The sequence below is a fragment of the Spinacia oleracea genome, chromosome 4 (genome assembly GCF_020520425.1).
Source record: "Spinacia oleracea cultivar Varoflay chromosome 4, BTI_SOV_V1, whole genome shotgun sequence".
In the NCBI taxonomy this organism is placed as follows: Eukaryota; Viridiplantae; Streptophyta; class Magnoliopsida; order Caryophyllales; family Amaranthaceae; genus Spinacia; species Spinacia oleracea.
Genome location: NC_079490.1, coordinates 136,470,109 through 136,492,435, shown reverse-complemented (window position 1 = coordinate 136,492,435; position 22,327 = coordinate 136,470,109). Strand labels below are relative to the sequence as shown.

Below are 22,327 nucleotides of genomic sequence, written 5' to 3'. Positions count from 1 at the left end.
AAAAGCTCATTTATAAAGTACGGACTAATAAGTCAAGCTTGGTAGACCCTTTAATAATTTATTAAAAAAAAAACAAAAACTTTCAAAATGATCAAACGGCAACCAATACCCATACAATCCATACAATCCAATTGGAGTTCACACTTGATGGTACCAATGGTTGCAATTAACGTAAAACTCCTTGATTATGACTGAACATTTCTAAATCAAACCGATGATCGATTAAAGGTCGCACATGCCACCGGCAAAGACATATGTTATAAGTTTGGTCAAACATACTCTAAGCTAGAGCAACATACGTACCTTGAAAGTTCATATTCTATCAGTTGTTCTGGTGGATGATTTGTAAGAAATTACTCCATGTTTTAGCTTAAACAACACAAATGAAGGACACAACAAAAAGAGTCATCATCAAAATTAATGAATAATTCTGCCCTGCTTTAACCCCTGAACAATTAATTCTCTTACCACATAACTAAAAGAAAAAGAAAAATCTAAGCAACATCAAAAAAAATTAAACCCCAAAACAATAATGATAATACTTCCTTCATAGCTTCAATGTAAGATCAGGACAAGAATCTGGATATTCCAGCTGGTGATAATTATTGTAATTACTATTGGTATTACTAAAATTATTATTATTATTAGAAATACTAGTGATAGCTGAGCTGTCAGCCTCATCATCCACCTGCCTGAAACTTCCTGGCCAAAAAGGCACCGCGCTAAACACCGGCACACCACCAAGTAAATACCCACTATGCCCTTCAAATTTGGCCACCGTTCCGCTGCCGCCGCTAGGATCATGAACGATCATTCCTTCCTCGTGATGATGATTTTGATGTTGGACACTCGGCGGGTGCAGATGATGCGGATGCATCATCATCATCATAGATCCATGATGCGCTCGAATATCAATAGACGGTCTAGAAGACATCGGAAATGAACCAGAAGAAGGGATAGAGCCATGAAGAGGGAGAGAAGCTAAACTCACATGCCTGTCAGCCAAAGCACCTATCCGCATAGCGCGTTTCGCTATCGTCCTCTCCCTCTTATGGGCATTTTGATGACCCCCAAGTGCCTGTGAGCTAAAGAATTTCCTCCTGCAATAATTACAGGAGAATACTCTACTATTGTTTGGTGGTAATACATCTTCACCGTTAATTTTACGGTCACCGCCGTCATCATCAACACAATCACCACCACCTAATTCCTTGTTTGGCTCAAAACAAAGATTTAAGTCAAGAGAAAGAGGATTGCTATTGTTATTCTTATTGTTATATTCTTCATTTTCTCTCTCTTGTTCCTCTAAATCTTCTTTAACTTTGGTGCTATAATTTGGATGTGCCATGTTTGGTTGAGTGAAAAAGAGGGTGGGAAATTTGGGAAAAAATTAAAATAGGTGAGTTTGAAGTTGTTAAGAAAAAACGTGTTGGATGTGTTTGTGCTATATTTGGGAGTGATAGTACACTACTACTCTACTAGTAGTAGTATTGGGATTAGGAAATTAATAATTGGTAGGAAGAGTTTTTTTTTCCTTTTTTTTTTCTTCAAGGTTTTGGGTGAAGTAGAAATGAGGTAAGAACAATCAGAAATTAAAGAGGAAAAGGGACAAGGCTACAAGAGGGAGTGGGGTTCTCTCAATTTCTTTGCCACTTATGGTGAAGATAAGAAGGGAATAAAGTATAAACAAAGACATTTGGTTTTGGGATCACCGATTTTGGATAAGTAACTTACTTTATTTTTACTTTTTATTTTCTACCGGCGTCTTTCTTCTACTCTAGTTTAACTTATTTAACTTATTTTTAAAACTTGTACTCCCTCTGTTCCTAAATAAATGATCACTTTTCAAAAATAGCGTTTCATTATAAGTGTTCACTTTTCATTTTTAAACATACATTTTTTTCACTTTTCCACATATTTTTTTCCCACTTTTTCATAATTCATGATTATTTTTTCTTATACATTCCACACTTTTCCCACTTTTCAATCTTCACATCCACTTTTATTTGTACTTTATCAATAAACAATTATCTACTTTTGTTAGAATTGAGAAAATATGAAGAAGAAAGGTAGAAGAAAACATGAAGTCATTGTTAAACCTTGGAAGCTCGTGAGCTTTGAGAGAGAAAACTAAAGACTACTCTCTCCGTCCCTTAATACTCGCACCGGTTTGACCGGTGCGGAGTTTAAGACATTTTAATTGAGTTATTAATTTAATAGTGTTAGTTGATAGTGGGTTATTTTTTTAATATTGTTAGTGGGAAATGATTAAGAGGTGGGGAGTGGTGAGTGGAGGATGTGTATTTTTAAATAATTTTTTGTAAAGAATAGGGGTGTAGGTGGGGTAGTATGTAAGTGTGAGAAATAATATAATATTGATAAAAATTACCATTTATAGAAGCAGTGCAAGTATTAAGGGACGGCCCGAAAAGGAAAGCGGTGCGAGTATTAAGGGGCGGAGGGAGTATATTGTATTAATTGTGTAACTAATGAGAATAGTACAAGCTTGGGTATTTATACTAACATATGTACAAGTTAGTATTCTAGTAACAAACTTCCTAAACTAATGAAACAAACTAACAACTTATACTAAAGTATAAGTTCCAACACCCTCCCTCAAACTGAAAATGGTGTTAAACATTTTCAGTTTGAAATCTTGAAATGAAGCAGCTGTTACTCCTCTTGGCGATGAGAACTGCAGCCACAACAGCTAGAACACTGTCAACGGGAGGTATCTGAAGTTCTGAACACTGCTAACCTTTGTGTTTCTTCAACACTTACCATCCGAAATTTGTTATGTGAATCCATGGTTGCTTCCTTACCAAGACGAACAAGTTGACTGATGAGAACACCACCAGAATACTTCATACAGATGGAACTGACCAATCAGAATAATATGGTTGAACCAACCACCATGAATCAACTTCCTGCTGTCCAAAATCCACCATTGATCATCAACCAATCACATACATACACCATAACTCCAATGTGAAGAATGAAGGATAATGTGTTTGAGAGTGAAAAGAGTGAGAAATTCAGCTATGAAAAAGAAAGTTGAAGATAGAAATTGATAAAAAAAAAAAGAAACAATTTGAGAATTTGACCCTTTGGGTCTCTTGTGAATTGACCACTTTGGGTCGAAACTGACCATTATGGGTCGGAAAGAGGACCACCGTGGGTCTGAAAATGACCTCTATGGGTCTGAAAGAATGACCTCTATGGGTCAGAAAGAATGAGCCACAATGGGTCTCATCAAAAGAAAGATCACAATGGATCATGAATTGATCTCTATGGATCAATGAAAACAGACCTCTATGGGTCACAAAATAGACCTGATTTCACAGGTTCTATACTCAAACTCTAGATCAATTTCTGGGACAAAAAACCTCAATAAGGAAAAGAACAATGTCACAGCTGACATTAAAGTGGACACCATCTCCAATTTGTTGACCACCATCACTGTTGATGAGCCTGCACCTGGAAAGAAAACCATCGTGAGCTTCAGAGTTCCTAATCAGAGGTAGGGCAAGGTTGAACTTCAATTTGCTTGCAGTTGCTTGTAGTATTGTTCTCATGAAAACAATGGGAGAGAAATCTGTTCAACCAGCTGACTCAAAGTGTGTTTTGTGATTGAGGGAGACAAAGCTTGCAGACGTAAACCCGGCCACACAAGCAGAGCAATTGGACAACGCCAGATGGTGCGGAGAAATAGTTCATAGCACCAAATAAGAGGCCCAGAGGAAAGATCATCACATGACCATAGAACAAACCAGCAGACCAGGGCACAAATGTATTGCAAAAGAAGGAGTTATGCCACTGCTCGTAGACATTCATCGAAGAAGATGAACTCAAATTTCGCGAATCCATCCAAAAATCAAAATGATCTCAACCAAAACTCACTCCAATTCTCACACAAGAACCAACAGCAAAAATTCAATTGAACAGATGAAATTGGGAATTAAACCCTAACATTTCGGCTAAAACCTTCAAGAAAATAAAATCTCACAATTCCATGTTTCGTCACTCGAAATTAAAGTTTCCATTACAGTATGATAAAGAGATCAATTGGACAAAAAACCTAACAATTCTCAGGCTATACAACTGAGATGATTTCAAAAAAGGACGAACCAACAACAAATTTCAAGGGTTTAAGTATTACCAATTAGGAAGCCAAGAATCAAACAAACAGAATCTTAGCAGAAGCAGACGTCGAAGACGACGACAGAAGAGCACGTATTGGGTGCTTCTGTTCTCAAGAATCACAACCAAATCGACGACCTATCAAACCTCCGATAAAAAAAACACCGTTGAGGAACACGAAAATGAACATTTCTTCAAGAATCTATCAGCAATGCCAAATTCTTGCAAATATTTCAAGAACCCTAGAATTTGGGGAAAACTAAAAAATAAAAATAAAACGTTTGATTCAAGGTTGGAAAGAAGATTTGTGAGCGAAATTCAGAAGATATTAGAGCGAATCAAATCCCTAATTCATCGAATTTAGACCCAATTCGAGAGAAAAAAAATCTGAAGTAGAAAGTTTGGGGAGTTGAATCGAACGGAAATTTTATGCGGAATTGAAGAGTCGGGATCGTTCCCGCTCTGATACCATGTTAGAATTGAGGAAATAGGAAGAAGAAAGGTAGAAGAAAACATGAAGCCATTGTTGAACCTTGGAAGCTCGTGAGCTTTGAGAGAGAAAACTAAAGACTACATTGTATTAATTGTGTAACTAATGAGAATAGTACACGCTTGGGTATTTATACTAACATATGTACAAGTTAGTATTCTAGTAACAAACTTCCTAAACTAATGAAACAAACTAACAACTTATACTAAAGTATAAGTTCCAACAACTTTTTCCTTTCCCAAAAAAAAAACACCCCCAATCATTACCTCTTACACACAACTCAGTTTTATAAAATCCCGCGTAAAATTTCAAAGTGGACACTTAAGTAGGAACAGAGGGAGTATAAGATCGATATATACTCCATAGTCACGTCTTGTTTTCTAAGGGCGTGGGTGTCACTAAACCTTGGACGTGTTTTATTTGAACGCTCTTAGGTAGTGTTTTTTCACCCAATTTCGTATTTTACAGGCCTAGACATAATAATTAACATGTACTTTATCCTATTTTATCTTATTTGAATTTATTAATGTGCATTTTATCAAATATTTATTTTTGCTTATTGATATTGAAGATATTAATATTTAAGGTGTCAAATAAATAAGTCAATTAAATGAGTCCAGGGACAATATAATACTAATGAAGAATTAACCACCTACTCAAGAGATTAGATTCATTGGGCAGACAATTAACATTTCGTTACTTACATGCATGATCAAGCTACGAGATTGCTACAACGTATATTCTTCTGTGGCGTAAATAGAGTCAAAAGTACTATATTGGAAAAAAAAAACTTAACATATCCAATTATTAATTTTGGCGCACAACCACATACACAAAATAAACTATGATCTTGTAGCGAGTGTGGCAAACTGAATGTTGTAACAAAATTCATTTTCCCCATATGCGCAAACTCATTCAACCACAAATTAAGCTTTGCATGAGTTGTCCACAAATTCATAGTTGCATGGTCCTCCATAAACTAGAGTTGTCTCGTGAATACATTGATACATCATTTTATTATGATTATTAAGACTAGTTGAACAATTTCTTTGAAATTGTGAAAAGTAGGCTTTCCTTACTACAATGTAAAAAGATTAGAATTTTTTGTGCTTTAATCAATCAAACAATTTTGTCTTTTTTTTCACTTTGAAGCCGAAACACAATCATGTGGAGTATGGGTAATTAACTTTAATTTTTAAAAGAAAGAAAGTTTACCAAACACGTATTCTAAGTTCCTAACTTAGAATTGACCTTTCCTCCAAAGTAGGGGACCCGTGAATCCGTGATTAAGGGTAAATGTTATTAACATTACTAGGTTAAGTCTCATGCATGCATGGTTGTTATTAATACTTTGTATTTTTAGTCTAACTCTAATTTATTAAAATAACTAGTTTAAGGCCCGTGTAACACACGGCTACTACTAAAACAATTTATTATTTTAATAGTAACTAAAAGACTTGTGATATTAGGAAAGATGAAAGTAAAAAGGATATATGAAAAAGTATAAATTCAAAGCTGTGTAAAAAAAATATTCAAATGGACTAAATTTGCATATTACTATACAAAGTTAAAAAAGTATAGTCGTTTACTTGTATGTAAAACGATCTAACAACGTTAACCAAACCAGAATGACACAAGACTAATTTTCGAAAAGACCCGAGCATAATCGAGTTAATTAGTCAAATACAACATATTTCAAATTGAGTAAATATCTTGATAAATAAACTTATATGTTAGACTACTTACCATGTATTATTATTTTAATTAACATTCTTACTTACCAGTTACCATATATTATATTATTAATAGTAGACTAACATTAGAAGTTCATTTATCAATATTTTGTATATTTCTTATCAGATTAAAAAAGTTATAATAATACATAAATAAAATTATATCATAAAGGAACAAAATAATATTGATTTAGCTTTCCTCCAATAATTTGAGATGCAGTACACATCCATGTTAATTAAAATATATTTTTATCTTAGTTTCCTAAAAGAACGTAATGTAATTTACTTATTTTAAATTAAAAAAATTAAAAATATTTTTGGGCGGGAAAAAATGGCACCAGAAAATGACACGTGTCATTCCTGGTGTCTCTTTTAGTATATAGTAACTAGTCTTATATGCACGCGATGCGTGCGAAATTATTATATGCATCGCATGCATATAAGACTTATAAAAAGTTCTCATACTTCGTGTTTTCAATCTTTAACATGTATTCAAAAAGAAAAACCAAGAAAAATTCTATTCACCTTATTTTGGGTAATGTGAACAAAATAAGATGAACAGAACAAAACCTCAATTTTCAAAGTCGCGCATTAAAATTAAGCAGATGTAGACTAATGAACTACCACATCTGTATTACTGAACTTTCTGACTAATACAACTACAAATCCAAGATCAGTTCAAGCAAGGAATGTTCTGATCTTTAGAAGTATCAAACAAACATCATACTTCTTTATTTTTGGAGTTTATTTACAATGTCACCAGAGAATATAATCCATCTATTTCTTGCACCAATTGACTGAAACATAGAATATACAAAATATAAAAAGAACCCTGAGTTTTTGTTCAGGTTTTCTGAAGTCACTACTTAGATGGCCCGTCAAGCTCATTTGTGATCTCAGCAACAAAACCAGCAGCTATTTTGGACTGTACTTCCATCATCCTATGTTCTGTTGCGACTATAAACCTCTGTAACTGAAATGTCTCATCTAGAAAGTGCTATAGTAGTGAAAGAAAAAAAAAAAAGAGCAAGCTGATATATAATTAGTGGATGCAAGAATCCAATTTACTTGAGATTTTGTGCACGCAAACAATGCATCAATGAGCTACAAAATTAAAACTAATTTCCTCAATTGCAATCAAATTACAACTCAGAACACCAACACTAACAAAAATAACTCCCATTTCCTAAGACACAGTTGATATGAATGTGAAAATTCACAGTGATTGGGAAAATTGTTCAACAACCAAGCAAAAGAGACAACAATGCAAGCCCTTACTTATTTCAACGATAGTGCCAAAGCGTTAATCCAATAGGATCAAGTCGTTTCGATCAAATTTGGGGAAAACAAAGAAGGTGACTTTGGAGATCGAGTGAGATTCGAAGGTTTTCTGAGATATTTCTCTCTTTGTGATTTTGATTTCTGAGATTTGATTTGTGTAGATTCGAAAGTTTTGGGGTTTTCCATTTTCTGAGATTTAATTGCTCTGGTTTGGTGAGGAGAAGAGGCGTGAAGGAAGGAGAAGCGGGGGTTGGTGAGGAGTGAGGACTGGCTGGCTGAGGGGAAATAGAGGGAAAGAGTTTAATGTAATAGGGTATTTTAGTATTTTTCAAGGTGGACACGAAAAGTTAAGTTACTAAAATACCCTCAGGAGCTGGCTTATATAATAGAGATAGATAATAGATATCTTTAATAAAGTAAAATCAAATCAAGTTTTGTCATGTGTTATTGAAAAAATAAGAGAAAATATTGAGAATTAAGGACATAGCATAAAATTTTAAAATGTATAAGGTGCAACTGGTTATTGCTATATATTTGGATTATCTGTTAAGAAAATTTTGGTCAAATATTTTTATAACCATACATTTTCATACACAATAGGTAATTTGCATAACTATAACCATAGATTATGATTCTCTATCAACTAAACTGCTGGTATGTTTTCTCTTTTTATAATTCTCTATCAATTAAATATTGCTGATTGAGTGCACATGTGTATTCAAATCGAATTTTCAATATTTTATTTATGCATTCACTGGAATCTTGGTCAAATAATTTATAGTACTCATTTTAAGAAACTTACAAAATAAAAAAGGATATGGATTATTCGTAATAAAATCTTACCGTTTGATACATCTAATTTCGTAGGATAGTTTCTTATTAATTCTCGATTATTTACAAAGTTATAATACTCATAACAAATATGTGAAATATATGTTTTACGTAATTATTATGGAGTATATTTTTATGGTAGTCAAATAGATAGTATTTTCATCCTTGTAATATATATATATATATATATATATATATATATATATATATATATATATATATATATATATATATATATATATATATATATATATATATATTATCATTATAAACAACAATATGTTAGAATCTTGTAGTCAAATAATTTTCTAGTACTCATTTTAAGAAATTAATAAAAAAGGGAAAAAAGACAAATTTTGGCGGAAAAATTTGCACCAGGAAATGACACATGTTACGTGTCATTTCCTGGTGTTTGTTTTCATAACCATACATTTTCATACGCAATAGGTAGTTTGCATAACTATCACTATAGATTATAATTTTCTATCGATTAAACTACTAGTCAATAATATTTTCCTTTTTAATAACACTTTATCAATTAAATTATTATCGATTGAGTGCATATGTATTCAGAATTTTCAACATTTTATTTATGCATTCACTGGAATCTTGGTCTTGGTCAAGTAATTTATAGTATCATTTTAATTAACTTACAAAAAGAAAAGGTGTTAGTTTTACAGAGTTCCTCAAGAGGGGGGGTGAATTGATATTTTACGTATTTATAAAAATTAAACTACAAGGAACAGAAATAGTAAAATATGCAAGCAAGATTTAGCGTGGAAAACTCTCTAGGCCCAATAGAGAGGAAAAAACCACGGCCCCTTTGGGGACTTAAACACTTTCACTAATTAGGCAAAACAACTTAGTTTCTTTACAAACCTAATCTACTCGGGCCACAATCTGCCAATCGCCTCTGATTGCAGATGACTAGGAACAACCCTCTTTGTTCCTTCCCTTATGGAAACAGTCCCTCAACTGTTCCAACTCACTGATCTCTCGTGAGATCTTCTCTCTTGCTCAAGTAAGCCTGACTCAGGCTTAACATACAATAACTCAACACTTTAATCAAACGTATAAGAATTAATTAACTACTTAACATACGATATAAGACCAAGTAACAAATACTGCTCTATATGGGAACAGGAACAGACTTCTTCAAAGATTAAGACTTTAAGGGTGATACCTGAAAGCTTCCGGTTGATGTAAATAAGTCTGATAAAAAGTTTCGCAAAGAACAAAGGTTGTATTTATACGAATCCAAGTGTTTAACCTAGATTCAAATCCAACCCAGTTTAGGACTCTTTTTAATAGATAGATTTTCGCAAATCTGACTTCAAACGCGTTTAGGAAAATCAATCTTTTCGTATTTTGAGAGTTATATGTTAACTCAAATTCAAGAGTATAACTTCAAACGGTTTTGTAAAATCAGTTTAAAACATTTGATGTTTATCTTTTTGTAAAAGTAAAACTGATTTATTTCGTTTCACGATATAACTAGGACTCTTCAAAATACTCTGTTCCCATACTAAGCATGTACTAAATTACATTGGTCTTATACCTTTTGACCCTTATAGAATTTGCTTGACTTGATCCTTGATTTAATCTTGCCACGTACTTTGAACTTAATTACTTCAAAGCTCCCTTGCTTGCTTCGGTTGTTGCATTTGTCCTTCTTTTAAATATTAACCTGTTCCTGACATTCTCCAAAACAAACTATTAGTAGAAGGTTAGCTTGTCATCATCAAAACCAGGAATCAACAATTTCCCCCTTTTTGATGATGACAACCTTACAACTTGATAGGAGTAAATAACTTAAGGAATGAGATATGTAACCTGACAATCCAGAGTCAAAAACTTAACCAGGAACAGATGAGTCGCTTAGGTGGTGAACCCAAGTATAAAAACAAATATAATGGAACACAAGTTGTCCTCTCAATATCTTCCCCCTTTGGAATTATCAAAAAGGGAGTAGGGAAAAACGCGGAACCAAAGGAGAAGAAGAAGAAGGAGGATATAGGAATCATATTACCCTAGCAAGCAGATAGTCATCATGCAGCTCAAGTCGGTCAACGATTTTGACCGCACCCCTGCAAGCAGAACAAGATAAACGCAACATATAGCACAATACAAGCAAAAATTCTACAAGTCAGAGTGGGGCAACTATCAGAACGTAGGAAAAGCGCACTAATGAGCATTAGTCATAAACTTGGCGCATCCAAAAACCAAACCAAAAAAAATTGTTTAAAGAGCCAGCAAAACAAAAAAATGTTTGATGGACAGCAGATTATATGGGGTAGGATAAGCAAAGATTTTGTAGCAGGGTCAGGTTTGGGGAGATCCAGGAGCAGCATCCTCAGCATGTGTCACCTCCTCGACGATCATGTCAGCAAGGCGTTCTGTCATGTCATTGAAGAACTCTGCCTGGTCCTGCTGCATCTTGTGAATGAGCTCCTGCAAAGAAGTAACAGCTGACAACAGAACCACATTGTCCAGCTGCAGTTGATCCACTTTAGCCACCAAGAGCTGCACTGAACCGTCTGGTGAGGGAGCAGCAGATTGGGTTTCACCATCTTTGTCTGATTCTGAATCCTCGACCCTGTAGACCGGAGGAATTCCTTTAGAAGAGCTGGCTAGACGGCTACTGCGACGGATAGGTTGATGAGATGATGTGGTCGGAATGTTCTTGGGAGAGGAGGTGGCTTTGATTGGACTTGCCTCCTTTGGACATAGGTCAACAGGAACACCCTCTGTCTGACCCTCTGTCTCATGGCAAGGAAGTGGTGCCTCCTCTTCCGCAGCTGATAGTTCATCTCCCTCATCAAGCTCTTCTTCTACTCCTTCTAAATCATCCTCCTCCTCATCGACATCTTCTTCTCCCTCTTCCTCCTGAGGTGTAGTATCTCCCACATTCGTCTTACCAACACAGACGACACCATCCACTACACTCAGGCTAATCCCATTCAAGCAAGCTTTGTTAAGGATATGGGAAGGAGTAAGAGGTTCAGCAGAGTAACGAGTAAGGTCAACCCCAACCTTTCTCATAATGAAGGTGAGAAGAGACCCATACCCAATCATATTGTTCTGGGAGATGGAGTGAGTGAGATGGGAGATAAAAACGACAGGAAAATTTATTTGACGCTGAGATTCGAGGAGAAAGATGTAGATCAGATCTAACCTGCTTGCCAAAGCACGCTTGTCATGACGCGGAACAATACCTCGTCGGACCACATGAAAAAGGACCTTTTGAAAAGGAGTGAGGACAGACTGGTTGAAAGCTTTTGGGTGTTTCCCTTGACCACCAAAATATGAGTAAACTTCCTTCATTGTTGCACCCCCGAGCTCAATTGGACCCTTTCCCTTGTGATAGACCTCCTCCCCTAACACTGGGACTTTGAACCAAGACCCTAATTTCTCAGAATCGAAGCTAAATTGTTTCCCATTGACTTCAGAACTACAAATTCCCTTTTGATTGACAAAGTTTGAGCAAAATTCCCCCATTGCTTCTGGATACATGCAAGCTTTAGAACAGACCTCAAAAAGATAGGTCCAACCTTGAGACTCGATCGTCTCCAACAATTCTACAAACCCTATTTCCCGACACCAACCAAAATCTATGCTAAGACCAGGGAGCATACGATCTGGGGGAAAATAGAAAAATTTTGTGGGTTCGAGTTTTACCTTCTTCTCAGCTGGAAGATGAGGTTCCCCCTGAGTCAAAGCAGCAACTCCCTTCTTCAAGACCAGTTTCCGTTTGGTGGCGAGTTTTGTAGTTGATTTTGTGGCTGGTGGTTTTGGTGTGGGTTGTTTGGGAGGCATCGTTTCCGGATAAATGGCTTGAAGAGGTATGACGGTGATGATGGGTGTAGAAGGAGAAGATGAATTTGTAGGGTTTGGGAATTGGAGTTTGTAGAGGGTCATGATTTTATAGGCAGGGCTGTTGCGATTTACTAGGAGAGATAGGTGAATTTTGAATTTTAAAATTTGGAATTTGATAAGAAGGAGGGGATGTTCCGAGATTTTTATAGGCGGAATGATTAGAATGGGAAGAGTTTTGGTGTTGGGAATCGGAGTGTGGGAAGCGTGTTTGAGTGAGTAAATATGGAATAGTAATGCATGCACCAGATTTTGTAAGATTCGATGAATCAAATTAATTGCTTTCCATTCATTTTTAGAATTCCCACTTAGACCTCGAATTGAATGCAAGTATTGGGAAAAAGTGCGATTACCTTAATAATGTGCAGACGTGGCTGTGGTAATGCACAACTGGTTTTTGCAATCCGAACCTGGTTGTTAGTCCATTCAGAAAATATGGTGCATAACAAAAAAAATAATGAAGAACATTTTTTTTTTTTTTTTTTTGATATTTTCCAGTGAGGTTAGAAAATGTTAAGGACAACCGGTATTATTGTATTCGTATCATACCGAGTTCTAACCTGAGCTTGTCGTGTCTGTCCCTGTTAAGTGGTTTGGTCAAGATGTCAGCTACTTGATCTTCTGTGGGACAGAACTCAAGTTTGACTAGTTCCTTTTCCACATAATCTTTTAAAAAGTGATGTCGAATGTGAATGTGTTTGACCCTTGAGTGGTGCACTGGGTCTTTTGATATGCAGATTGCACTTGTGTTGTCGCATAGAATAGGAACACACTTTAATTTCATACCAAAATCTCTAAGTTGTTGTTTGATCCATAGCATTTGGGAACAGCATGAAGCCGCAGCTACATATTCAGCTTCTGTTGTGGATAAAGCCACTGTGTTTTGTTTCTTTGAAGCCCAGGAGACTGCACATGCTCCTAGGAATTGAACCATTCCTGATGTGCTCTTTCTGTTTACTAGGTCACCTGCATAGTCAGCATCTGTATATCCTTTGAGATCAAAGTGATCATAGTTAGGGTACCATAGGCACAAATCGTCTGTTCCTTTTAGATATCTTAGAATTCTTTTGACAGCTGTAAGGTGAGATTCTTTTGGATTTGATTGGAAGCGGGCACAGACACCTACACTGAATGCAATGTCTGGTCTGCTTGCTGTAAGATAAAGTAGGGAGCCTATCATACCTCTGTACCTTGTTTGGTCTACACTCTTACCTTCTTGATCCTCATCCAGTCTCGTGGTTGTTCCCATTGGAGTGTGGTTGCTCTTAGCGGACTCCATTCCATATTTCTTGATGAGATCTTTTATGTATTTCTGTTGATGTATCATGATCCCTTGTTCCGTTTGCTTGATTTGGAGACCTAGGAAGAAGTTGAGTTCTCCCATCATGCTCATTTGAAATTCTTGCTGCATTAGGTCAGAGAATTCCTTGCATAGATCTTCGTTAGTTGCTCCAAATATAATATCATCAACATAGATTTGAACAATTAGTATGTCTGTATTTCTTGACTTAAGGAACAGAGTTCTATCAACCTTACCTCGATTGAACTTATTGTCTAGCAAAAAGTGTGAGAGACGTTCATACCAGGCTCTTGGTGCTTGTTTCAGTCCATACAGTGCCTTATCTAGTTTGTAGACATGTGCGGGGTATTCTGGATCTTCAAAGCCTGGAGGTTGTTCCACATAGACTTCTTCCTTGAGATTTCCGTTTAGGAAGGCACATTTTACATCCATTTGATAGAGTTTGAATCCCATATATGATGCAAATGCTATTAGTATGCGTATTGCCTCCATTCTGGCAACTGGAGCAAAAGTTTCTTCAAAGTCTATTCCCTCTTGTTGGTTGTATCCCTTGACAACTAGTCTGGCCTTGTTCCTGGTAATCGTAGCATGCTCATCTTGTTTATTTCGAAATACCCACTTGAGACCTATTACTCGATTGTTCAATGGTATAGGCTCAAGATGCCATACTTTATTTCTTTCGAATTCATTAAGCTCCTCCTGCATAGCAATGATCCAATCAGAATCAGTTAGTGCTTCTTTGTAATTTTTAGGTTCAATCATGGATAAATAAGCATAGAAAGCACAAAAGTTTTTGAGTTGGGATCTGGTCGTGGTTCCACGTCCAAGATCACTGATTATTTGGTCAAGGGGATGTGAGCTTTGATGTTTCCAAGGTCTGGGTTGGAAAGGTGTGTTTGTTTCCACAACCGACTGTTCAACTTGCTCATTTGTTTCTGCTTGATCTTCGGCCTGTGCTGGTTCCTCTTCAACTATGTTATTTTCAGAAGTTTCTTCGACTTGGGTTTGTTCTTCTGTTTGGGAACTTTTCCTTATCTCTTCGTCTTCTGTTTCTCTAGTGAGTCCTAGTTCGAAGTTTCCATCAGAAGTTGTACCTGCAACATAGTTTTGGGAGTCAGTTTCATCAAATATAATATGTATACTTTCTTCCATGCACATGGTCCTTTTGTTGAATACTCTATACGCTTTGCTGTTTGAGGCATATCCTAGGAATATTGCTTCATCACTTCGTGCATCAAATTTTCCCAGTTGATCCTTTCCATTGTTGTGAACGAAACACTTGCAACCAAAGATTCTAAGATGGGTTATAGAGGGTTTTCTTCCTTTGTACAGTTCATATGGAGTTTTGTTTTTGATAGCTCTAATTAGCACTCGATTGAGTACATAGCATGCCGTATTTAGAGCTTCGGCCCAGAAACTTTTTGGAAGTCCACTAGCAATCAACATAGTCCTTGTCATGTCTTCAAGAGTTCGGTTCTTTCTTTCTACAACACCGTTTTGTTGAGGTGTTGTGGGAGCAGAGAAGTTGTGATCTATTCCTGAATCTTTACATAGATCATCAAATCTTTTATTTTGAAATTCTGTACCATGATCTGATCTGATGTGGACCAGCTTATGATTGCTTTGTCGTTGAACCTTTGTGGCGAAAGACAGAAATTCTTCAAACGTCTCTTCCTTGTTGGATAAGAAGATCACCCATGTGTATCTTGAGAAGTCGTCTACAATTACGAGTACGTACTTCTTTCCGCTTCTGCTTTGTGTCCTCATTGGTCCACACAGATCCATGTGGATCAGCTCCAGTGGTCTTGTTGTGCTGATTACCCCTTTTGATTTAAAGGACGTTCTTACTTGCTTTCCTTTGATACAAGCATCACAGACTGATTGTTTTGCAAACTTTGTATTTGGGAGACCTGTGACTAAATTTTTCAATTTTAATTTGTTCATTAGAGAAAAGCTAGCATGACCAAATCTTTTGTGCCATAACAAAGGATCATCTTCAATAACACTGAGACAGGTTAGATTGGAGTGAGGGACCGAGTTGAGGTTAACCACATATGTGTTCCCTTTCCTCTGTCCCTCTAGGATCACTGTCTCTGTGTTACTATTGATGATTAGACATTTATTTGAGAAGAATTTTGCATAATTGCCTTTGTCACAGAATTGAGAAATACTTAATAAGCTATGACCTAGTCCCTCAACCAAAAACACATTATCGATGGAATGAGACTTTGACTTACCAACCTTACCAATGCCAATGATGTTACCTTTCTTATTGTCGCCAAAAGTCACAGTTCCACCTTCGTAGGTCGTGAGTGAGAGAAATCTATTTCTGTCTCCAGTCATGTGCTTGGAACAACCACTGTCTAGGTACCATGTGTTGTTCCCCCTCACTTCGACCTGCATGAAGTTTTTTAGTTAGAGTTTTTAGGAACCCAACATAGCTTGGGTTCCTTACTTGGAATCAAATCACTTTTCTTTACCCATTTAGTTTTAGTGAATTCGATGTTCTTTTCCAAGTACCTTTGGTTTTTAGGGCAAGAAACTCTATAGTGACCGATTTGACCACAGAAGGTGCATACTATGTCACTGTATAAATCTACTCTGGTTTTTCTAGGATGATGCTTTTTGTGGTTAAAACCTAAACCTTCTGTGCGTTTGGTTCTAGCTTCTTCTATCCACTTTGGTGTTCCCTCTATTTTGTGTCTGGTCCTTTTAGTCAATTCACTTTCTAGATGGGTCTTTTCTTGGTGAATTTTCACTAGCTCTAACTGAGCTTTTTCTAGTTCTTCTTTATAGAGTTTCTTGGTTTTGGCTATTTTTAGGTCAATCATATCTTGTTTTAGCCAGGAGTTTTCATTGCGTAAGGCTTCACACATTTCTTTTATATGAAGGTTTTGATCAAAGAGTTTAAAGAAACGATTGTCAATATCTAAGTTTGAGTTTCTGGTCCATTCCAACTCCTCTGTGAGTTTATTGACAATGTCTTGGTGTTTTCTGTCTGAGTCTAGTTTTTCTTTTAGGAGATCCTCATAATCACTAGTGAGACAAGAAAGTAAGTCAAACCGTTCTACTTTAGACATGGATTCAAGCCTACTTTTAATATGAACAAGACTTGCCTGGAATTTATCAGATTCTGAGTCGGATTCTTCATCTTCATGTTCAGCTACAAGACACAGGTGAGCAATTTCTTCGTTGGGTTGTTCTTGTTCCTCATCAGAAGAAGTATCTCCCCATGCAGCAATCATGGCTTTCCTTACCTCAGTTTTGGAAAAGGAGTTTCTGTTGTCTTTGAATCTATCTTTTGTTGTTTCCTTTCCCTTTCCTCGTTCTTGATCCCATAGAGGACATTCCCTAATGCGATGTTCCAAGTTTCCACACTTATGGCATCCAGTGTCAGTTTTAGGGAACTTTCTATTTGGTTTGCTTCTGTGTTCCACATCTTTGTAGTTCCTAAACATTCTTCTGAACCTCCTAGCAAACAGAGCTGTCTCTTCATCTTCTTCAGAGTCTTCATCATTTTCGGTTTTTAGAGCAAGAGCTCTATTTTTGGTGTTCTCTGAAGGTTGTGCGTTTAATTGAAGTTCATGAGTTAGGAGAGATCCAGCCAGTTGTTCCAGGTTAAACTTTGTGAAGTCTTTAGTTTCCTGGAGGGCTGTGACTTTAGCCATCCAGGGATCTTGTGGTAGACTTCTTAGAACCTTCCTGACTTGTTCCTCAGGAGTTATGATTTTGCCAAGAGAGTTTAGTTCATTGATAATGTTTGTGAAGCGAGTAATCATGTCTTGAATCGTTTCAGATGTCTTCATGGTGAACAGCTCGTATTGGTGCATTAAGAGATCAATCTTCGATCTTTTAACTTCGTTTGTTCCTTCATGAGTAACCTGGAGCAGATCCCAAATCTGCTTTGCGTTCTTGCAGCCCATAACTCTGTTGTGTTCATTTGGACCTAGTCCACAATGAAGGATTTTGACGGCCATGGCATTGAGTTCAAGCTTTTCATAGTCGGCTTTGTCAAATTCATCAACAGGTTTGGGAACAGTTTCTCCAAAGGAGTTCAGCTTAGTGACTTGGAAGTCTCCAACTTCAATCACTCTCCATACTTGATAGTTTTCAGCCTTAATGAAAATCTCCATCCTGTTTCTCCAGTAGGAATAGTATTTGCCGCTAAACATTGGAGGTCGTTGTGTTGAGTATCCCTCTTCTAGTTTCTCCGTAGTGTTCATAGCTTCAGAATCGTTTTTCCCGTCAGCGTTACCTGCAGTTTAAAGGGTTCTGGCTCTGATACCAATTGTTAGTTTTACAGAGTTCCTCAAGAGGGGGGGTGAATTGATATTTTACGTATTTATAAAAATTAAACTACAAGGAACCGAAATAGTAAAATATGCAAGCAAGATTTAGCGTGGAAAACTCTCTAGGCCCAATAGAGAGGAAAAAACCACGGCCCCTTTGGGGACTTAAACACTTTCACTAATTAGGCAAAACAACTTAGTTTCTTTACAAACCTAATCTACTCGGGCCACAATCTGCCAATCGCCTCTGATTGCAGATGACTAGGAACAACCCTCTTTGTTTCTTCCCTTATGGAAACAGTCCCTCAACTGTTCCAACTCACTGATCTCTCGTGAGATCTTCTCTCTTGCTCAAGTAAGCCTGACTCAGGCTTAACATACAATAACTCAACACTTTAATCAAACGTATAAGAATTAATTAACTACTTAACATACGATATAAGACCAAGTAACAAATACTGCTCTATATGGGAACAGGAACAGACTTCTTCAAAGATTAAGACTTTAAGGGTGATACCTGAAAGCTTCCGGTTGATGTAAATAAGTCTGATAAAAAGTTTCGCAAAGAACAAAGGTTGTATTTATACGAATCCAAGTGTTTAACCTAGATTCAAATCCAACCCAGTTTAGGACTCTTTTTAATAGATAGATTTTCGCAAATCTGACTTCAAACGCGTTTAGGAAAATCAATCTTTTCGTATTTTGAGAGTTATATGTTAACTCAAATTCAAGAGTATAACTTCAAACGGTTTTGTAAAATCAGTTTAAAACATTTGATGTTTATCTTTTTGTAAAAGTAAAACTGATTTATTTCGTTTCACGATATAACTAGGACTCTTCAAAATACTCTGTTCCCATACTAAGCATGTACTAAATTACATTGGTCTTATACCTTTTGACCCTTATAGAATTTGCTTGACTTGATCCTTGATTTAATCTTGCCACGTACTTTGAACTTAATTACTTCAAAGCTCCCTTGCTTGCTTCGGTTGTTGCATTTGTCCTTCTTTTAAATATTAACCTGTTCCTGACATTCTCCAAAACAAACTATTAGTAGAAGGTTAGCTTGTCATCATCAAAACCAGGAATCAACAAAAGGGATATGGATTATTAGTAATAAATCTTACCGTTTGACATATCTTGTTTTGTAGGATATTTTTTAATTTTTTATCTATTATGTACAAAGTTATAATATTCATTACAGATATGTAAAATATATGTTTTACATAATTATTATAGAGTATAATTTTATTGTAGTCAAATAGATATTATAGTCATCCTTGTAATATTAACGTTGGAAACGTACAACAATATGTTAGAATCTTGTAGTCAAATAATTTTCTATTACTCATTTTAAGAAACTAACAAAAAAGGGGGAAAAAATCGCATCAAGAAATAACACGTACGTGTCATTCCTAGTGTATGTTTTAGTATAATGTAATAGATAGGATACAATAACAAATCGAATATGTCTTGGTCATCATACGGTCTGACTAAATATTCGGGTTACATTAGCTAGTTAATTTTCATTTGTGTCTATTGTGATAATTGATGAAGTACTCGTAACACTTGATCTGGCAAATAAAACCTCGTCAGATTTTCTTTACATATAAAAACTTTAATGATAATTCATGTTGTATCTAATAATTTTTGAACTAAAACAAGTTGGATCCAATGTATCTACTAACTCCTACTTCGTATAATTTTCATAGTTAATAATAAAAGAAAATTTGACACATAATATAATAAATAAAATAAATTAGAGCATTGATGGGGCTAACGAAGATAGGTTTTAGAGAGAGCGAAAGAACAATGGGGTAATGTCAGAAAGAGAGATGAACAAAGAGACAAGAGAAAGGCGAGAGCAGTTATATTAAGTCCCACCTTGAGATACTCATGTCTCTTCCTTTCATTTCTCAATCCTCTTCCTTCCCCACTTCTTTATTTCCCAACAAAAACTATACAATTTTTATTAAAGTAACTTAAAACAAACAACAAAACAAAGAAAATAAGAAGTTGGATTTTTAAGATTAGATTCCTTTTCAATTTATGTTTCGATCAATTTATTGTTAGTTGTGAATTTTGGTGGCTGTCCCATGCCATGCCAACCCCCTCCCCCTTTCGATCACTCCCATCACTCTTTCCATACCCTATCATGTGTGCTCCTATGTTTCTATTGGTCATCGACTCATTGTTGTTCTTCGCATATTAGAGTTGATCTCTAAGTCTTGGATCTTGGATCGATAAGAGCAACCTAACTTATCTTTTCTAATGATTGAGGGGAACAATTCATTACATGAGTTAAACCTATAATGAATGGAAGAATGATTGTAGCTATAATTAGCCATAAAATCCGATGTTTGATTTACCTTTTGGAAACATTGACGAAAAGAAACTGACTAATACTTTGGAAGATCCTTTTCTACATCGACAATGATATATTTGAAAATCGTCTAAGTGATCTTTCGTTGCCGCTTAATAGCGTTGATGGCACAAAAATTGTCGCCTTCAACTATAAGATGTTATCCCAAGAAATAACGTTCGTTTGATACTTTCTTGAGGGCGTCAAACCTTCCGCTAACAAGATTATTGAGTTGGATCCACTGAATTTAGTGTCCCAAAACTAACGGTACCAACATGATCTCTATAACGACACTCAAAGCTAAGTTGACATTTCAGCAAAGGAAACCATCAAAATTTAACTTGAAGTAGTTATTAGGAGGGGCTTCGCAAAAAAATCGATACACATTTGTCTTGCAGCCCGTCTTCTATGTGACTAGCCACACCATCAACTTGATGGTGTGACGCGCACGACTATTATGGAGAAAGTTATTGACTGGTGTTACTTGACTTTCTACGCTGGTGTTACTTATACATTATATTCGTTGTTACTTGTCTTGGTTTATTGCAGTTTCTTCATTTTCGTGTTAGAGGTTCCTTGTAGACTGGTGTTACTTGACTTTCTATATATGCTGATGTTACTTATACATTGTATTCGTTGTTACTTTTCTTGATTTATTGCAGTTTCATGTTAGAGGTTCCTTGTATAGACTGGTGTTACTTGACTTTCTATGATGGTGTTACTTATACATTGTATTCGTTGTTACTTTTCTTGATTTATTGTAGTTTCATGTTAAAGGTTCCTTTTATACTGATGTTACTTGACTTTCTTTGCTGATATTATTTATACATTGTATTCGTTGTTACATGTCTTGGTTTATTGCATTTTCTTCATTTTCATGTTAGAAGTTCCTTGTAGGCTGGTGTTACATGACTTTCTATGCTGGTGTTACTTATACATTATATTCACTGTTACTTTTCTTGTTTTATTGATGGTTCTTCAATTTCATGTTAGAGATTCCTAGTATAGACTGGTGTTACTTGATTTTCTATGCTGGTGTTACTTTTAGTTATTGGAGTTTCTTCAATTTCATGTTAGAGGTTCTTTGTATTGCCCGATGTTACTTGACTTCTATATTGGTGTTACTTATACATTGTATTCGCCGCTACTTTTCTTGTTTTATTGCAGTTTCATGTTAGAGGTTACTTGTATAGACTGACCGGTGTTACTTTGTTTTCTATGTTGTTGTTACTTTTAGATTCCGCTAACCAACACGTTGGGCTTATTTATAAGAGTGAGTATGCCACACCATCAAGTTTTTTTTTTTTTGGTGCAAACGTGGGGGAGGCCCCGACAGGAAATGAAATTAAGCAATTAAACGGGGTGTTGTGACACCTACAAAGTCCTCCCTAAGGAGGTTAGCTATCTCTGCTATAGGACTATGGTACATCATTAATCTATCAGTTTGTTCCACTCCAATGTTCGCCAACTTGTCCGCGACCTTATTTCCCTCTCTGTAGCAGTGGATGATCCGAGTCTCCCAAGTGTCTTGGGCAAGTAGTCGACGACAGTGATTGATGATATGGCAGCATTCTCCTCCATTGAATTCCATGTTCTTCAAAACATGTACTCAAGCTTCATTATCCATTTGAATTTCCAGCTTAGTAATTCCCATTTCCTTTGCCATGTCAATTCCCAGTGAGACAGCCATTAGCTCCGCTCTAAACGCCGTACATATTCCAAAGTTTGCAGAGAAAGCACGCTGAAATGTACCACTGCAGTCTCGAATAACCCCCCCACCTCCAGCTCGGCCCGGGGTCCCTTTAGAGGCACCATCAGTATTAAGCACTAACCAATGCAGTTGGGGTGCCTTCCACTGTATGAAGACTTGGCGACGGGCTCTTCTGCTATCTGTGATTCTGCCATCTCTAGAGGAGTTCATAGCAGCCCACACTTCCTCCACTTTTGTTCTTAAGAAAGTTCCTGTGTCAATTGGTATCTCATTACCACGGCCAAAGATAGAGCAGTTCCGCCACTTCCATATCCACC

General features: G+C 36.3%; 2 protein-coding genes across 2 annotated transcripts; both read right to left on the bottom strand.

Annotated features, from left to right (window-relative positions):
• Positions 1–389: 389 nt before the first annotated feature.
• On the bottom strand, positions 390–1,628 carry LOC110775691 (zinc finger protein 7-like). Its single transcript, XM_021980303.2, has one exon. The coding sequence runs from the start codon at positions 1,346–1,348 to the stop codon at positions 548–550; it is 801 nt and encodes a 266-aa protein (XP_021835995.2). The 5' UTR covers positions 1,349–1,628; the 3' UTR covers positions 390–547.
• Positions 1,629–16,035: 14,407 nt separating this feature from the next.
• On the bottom strand, positions 16,036–21,880 carry LOC130471931 (uncharacterized). The gene is made up of 4 exons (XM_056842289.1): positions 21,769–21,880; positions 17,575–17,903; positions 16,169–17,529; positions 16,036–16,045 (listed from the first exon to the last, which is right to left on the bottom strand). Exons 1-4 carry the CDS (start codon positions 21,878–21,880, stop codon positions 16,036–16,038), a joined length of 1,812 nt encoding a protein of 603 aa, XP_056698267.1.
• Positions 21,881–22,327: the final 447 nt, after the last annotated feature.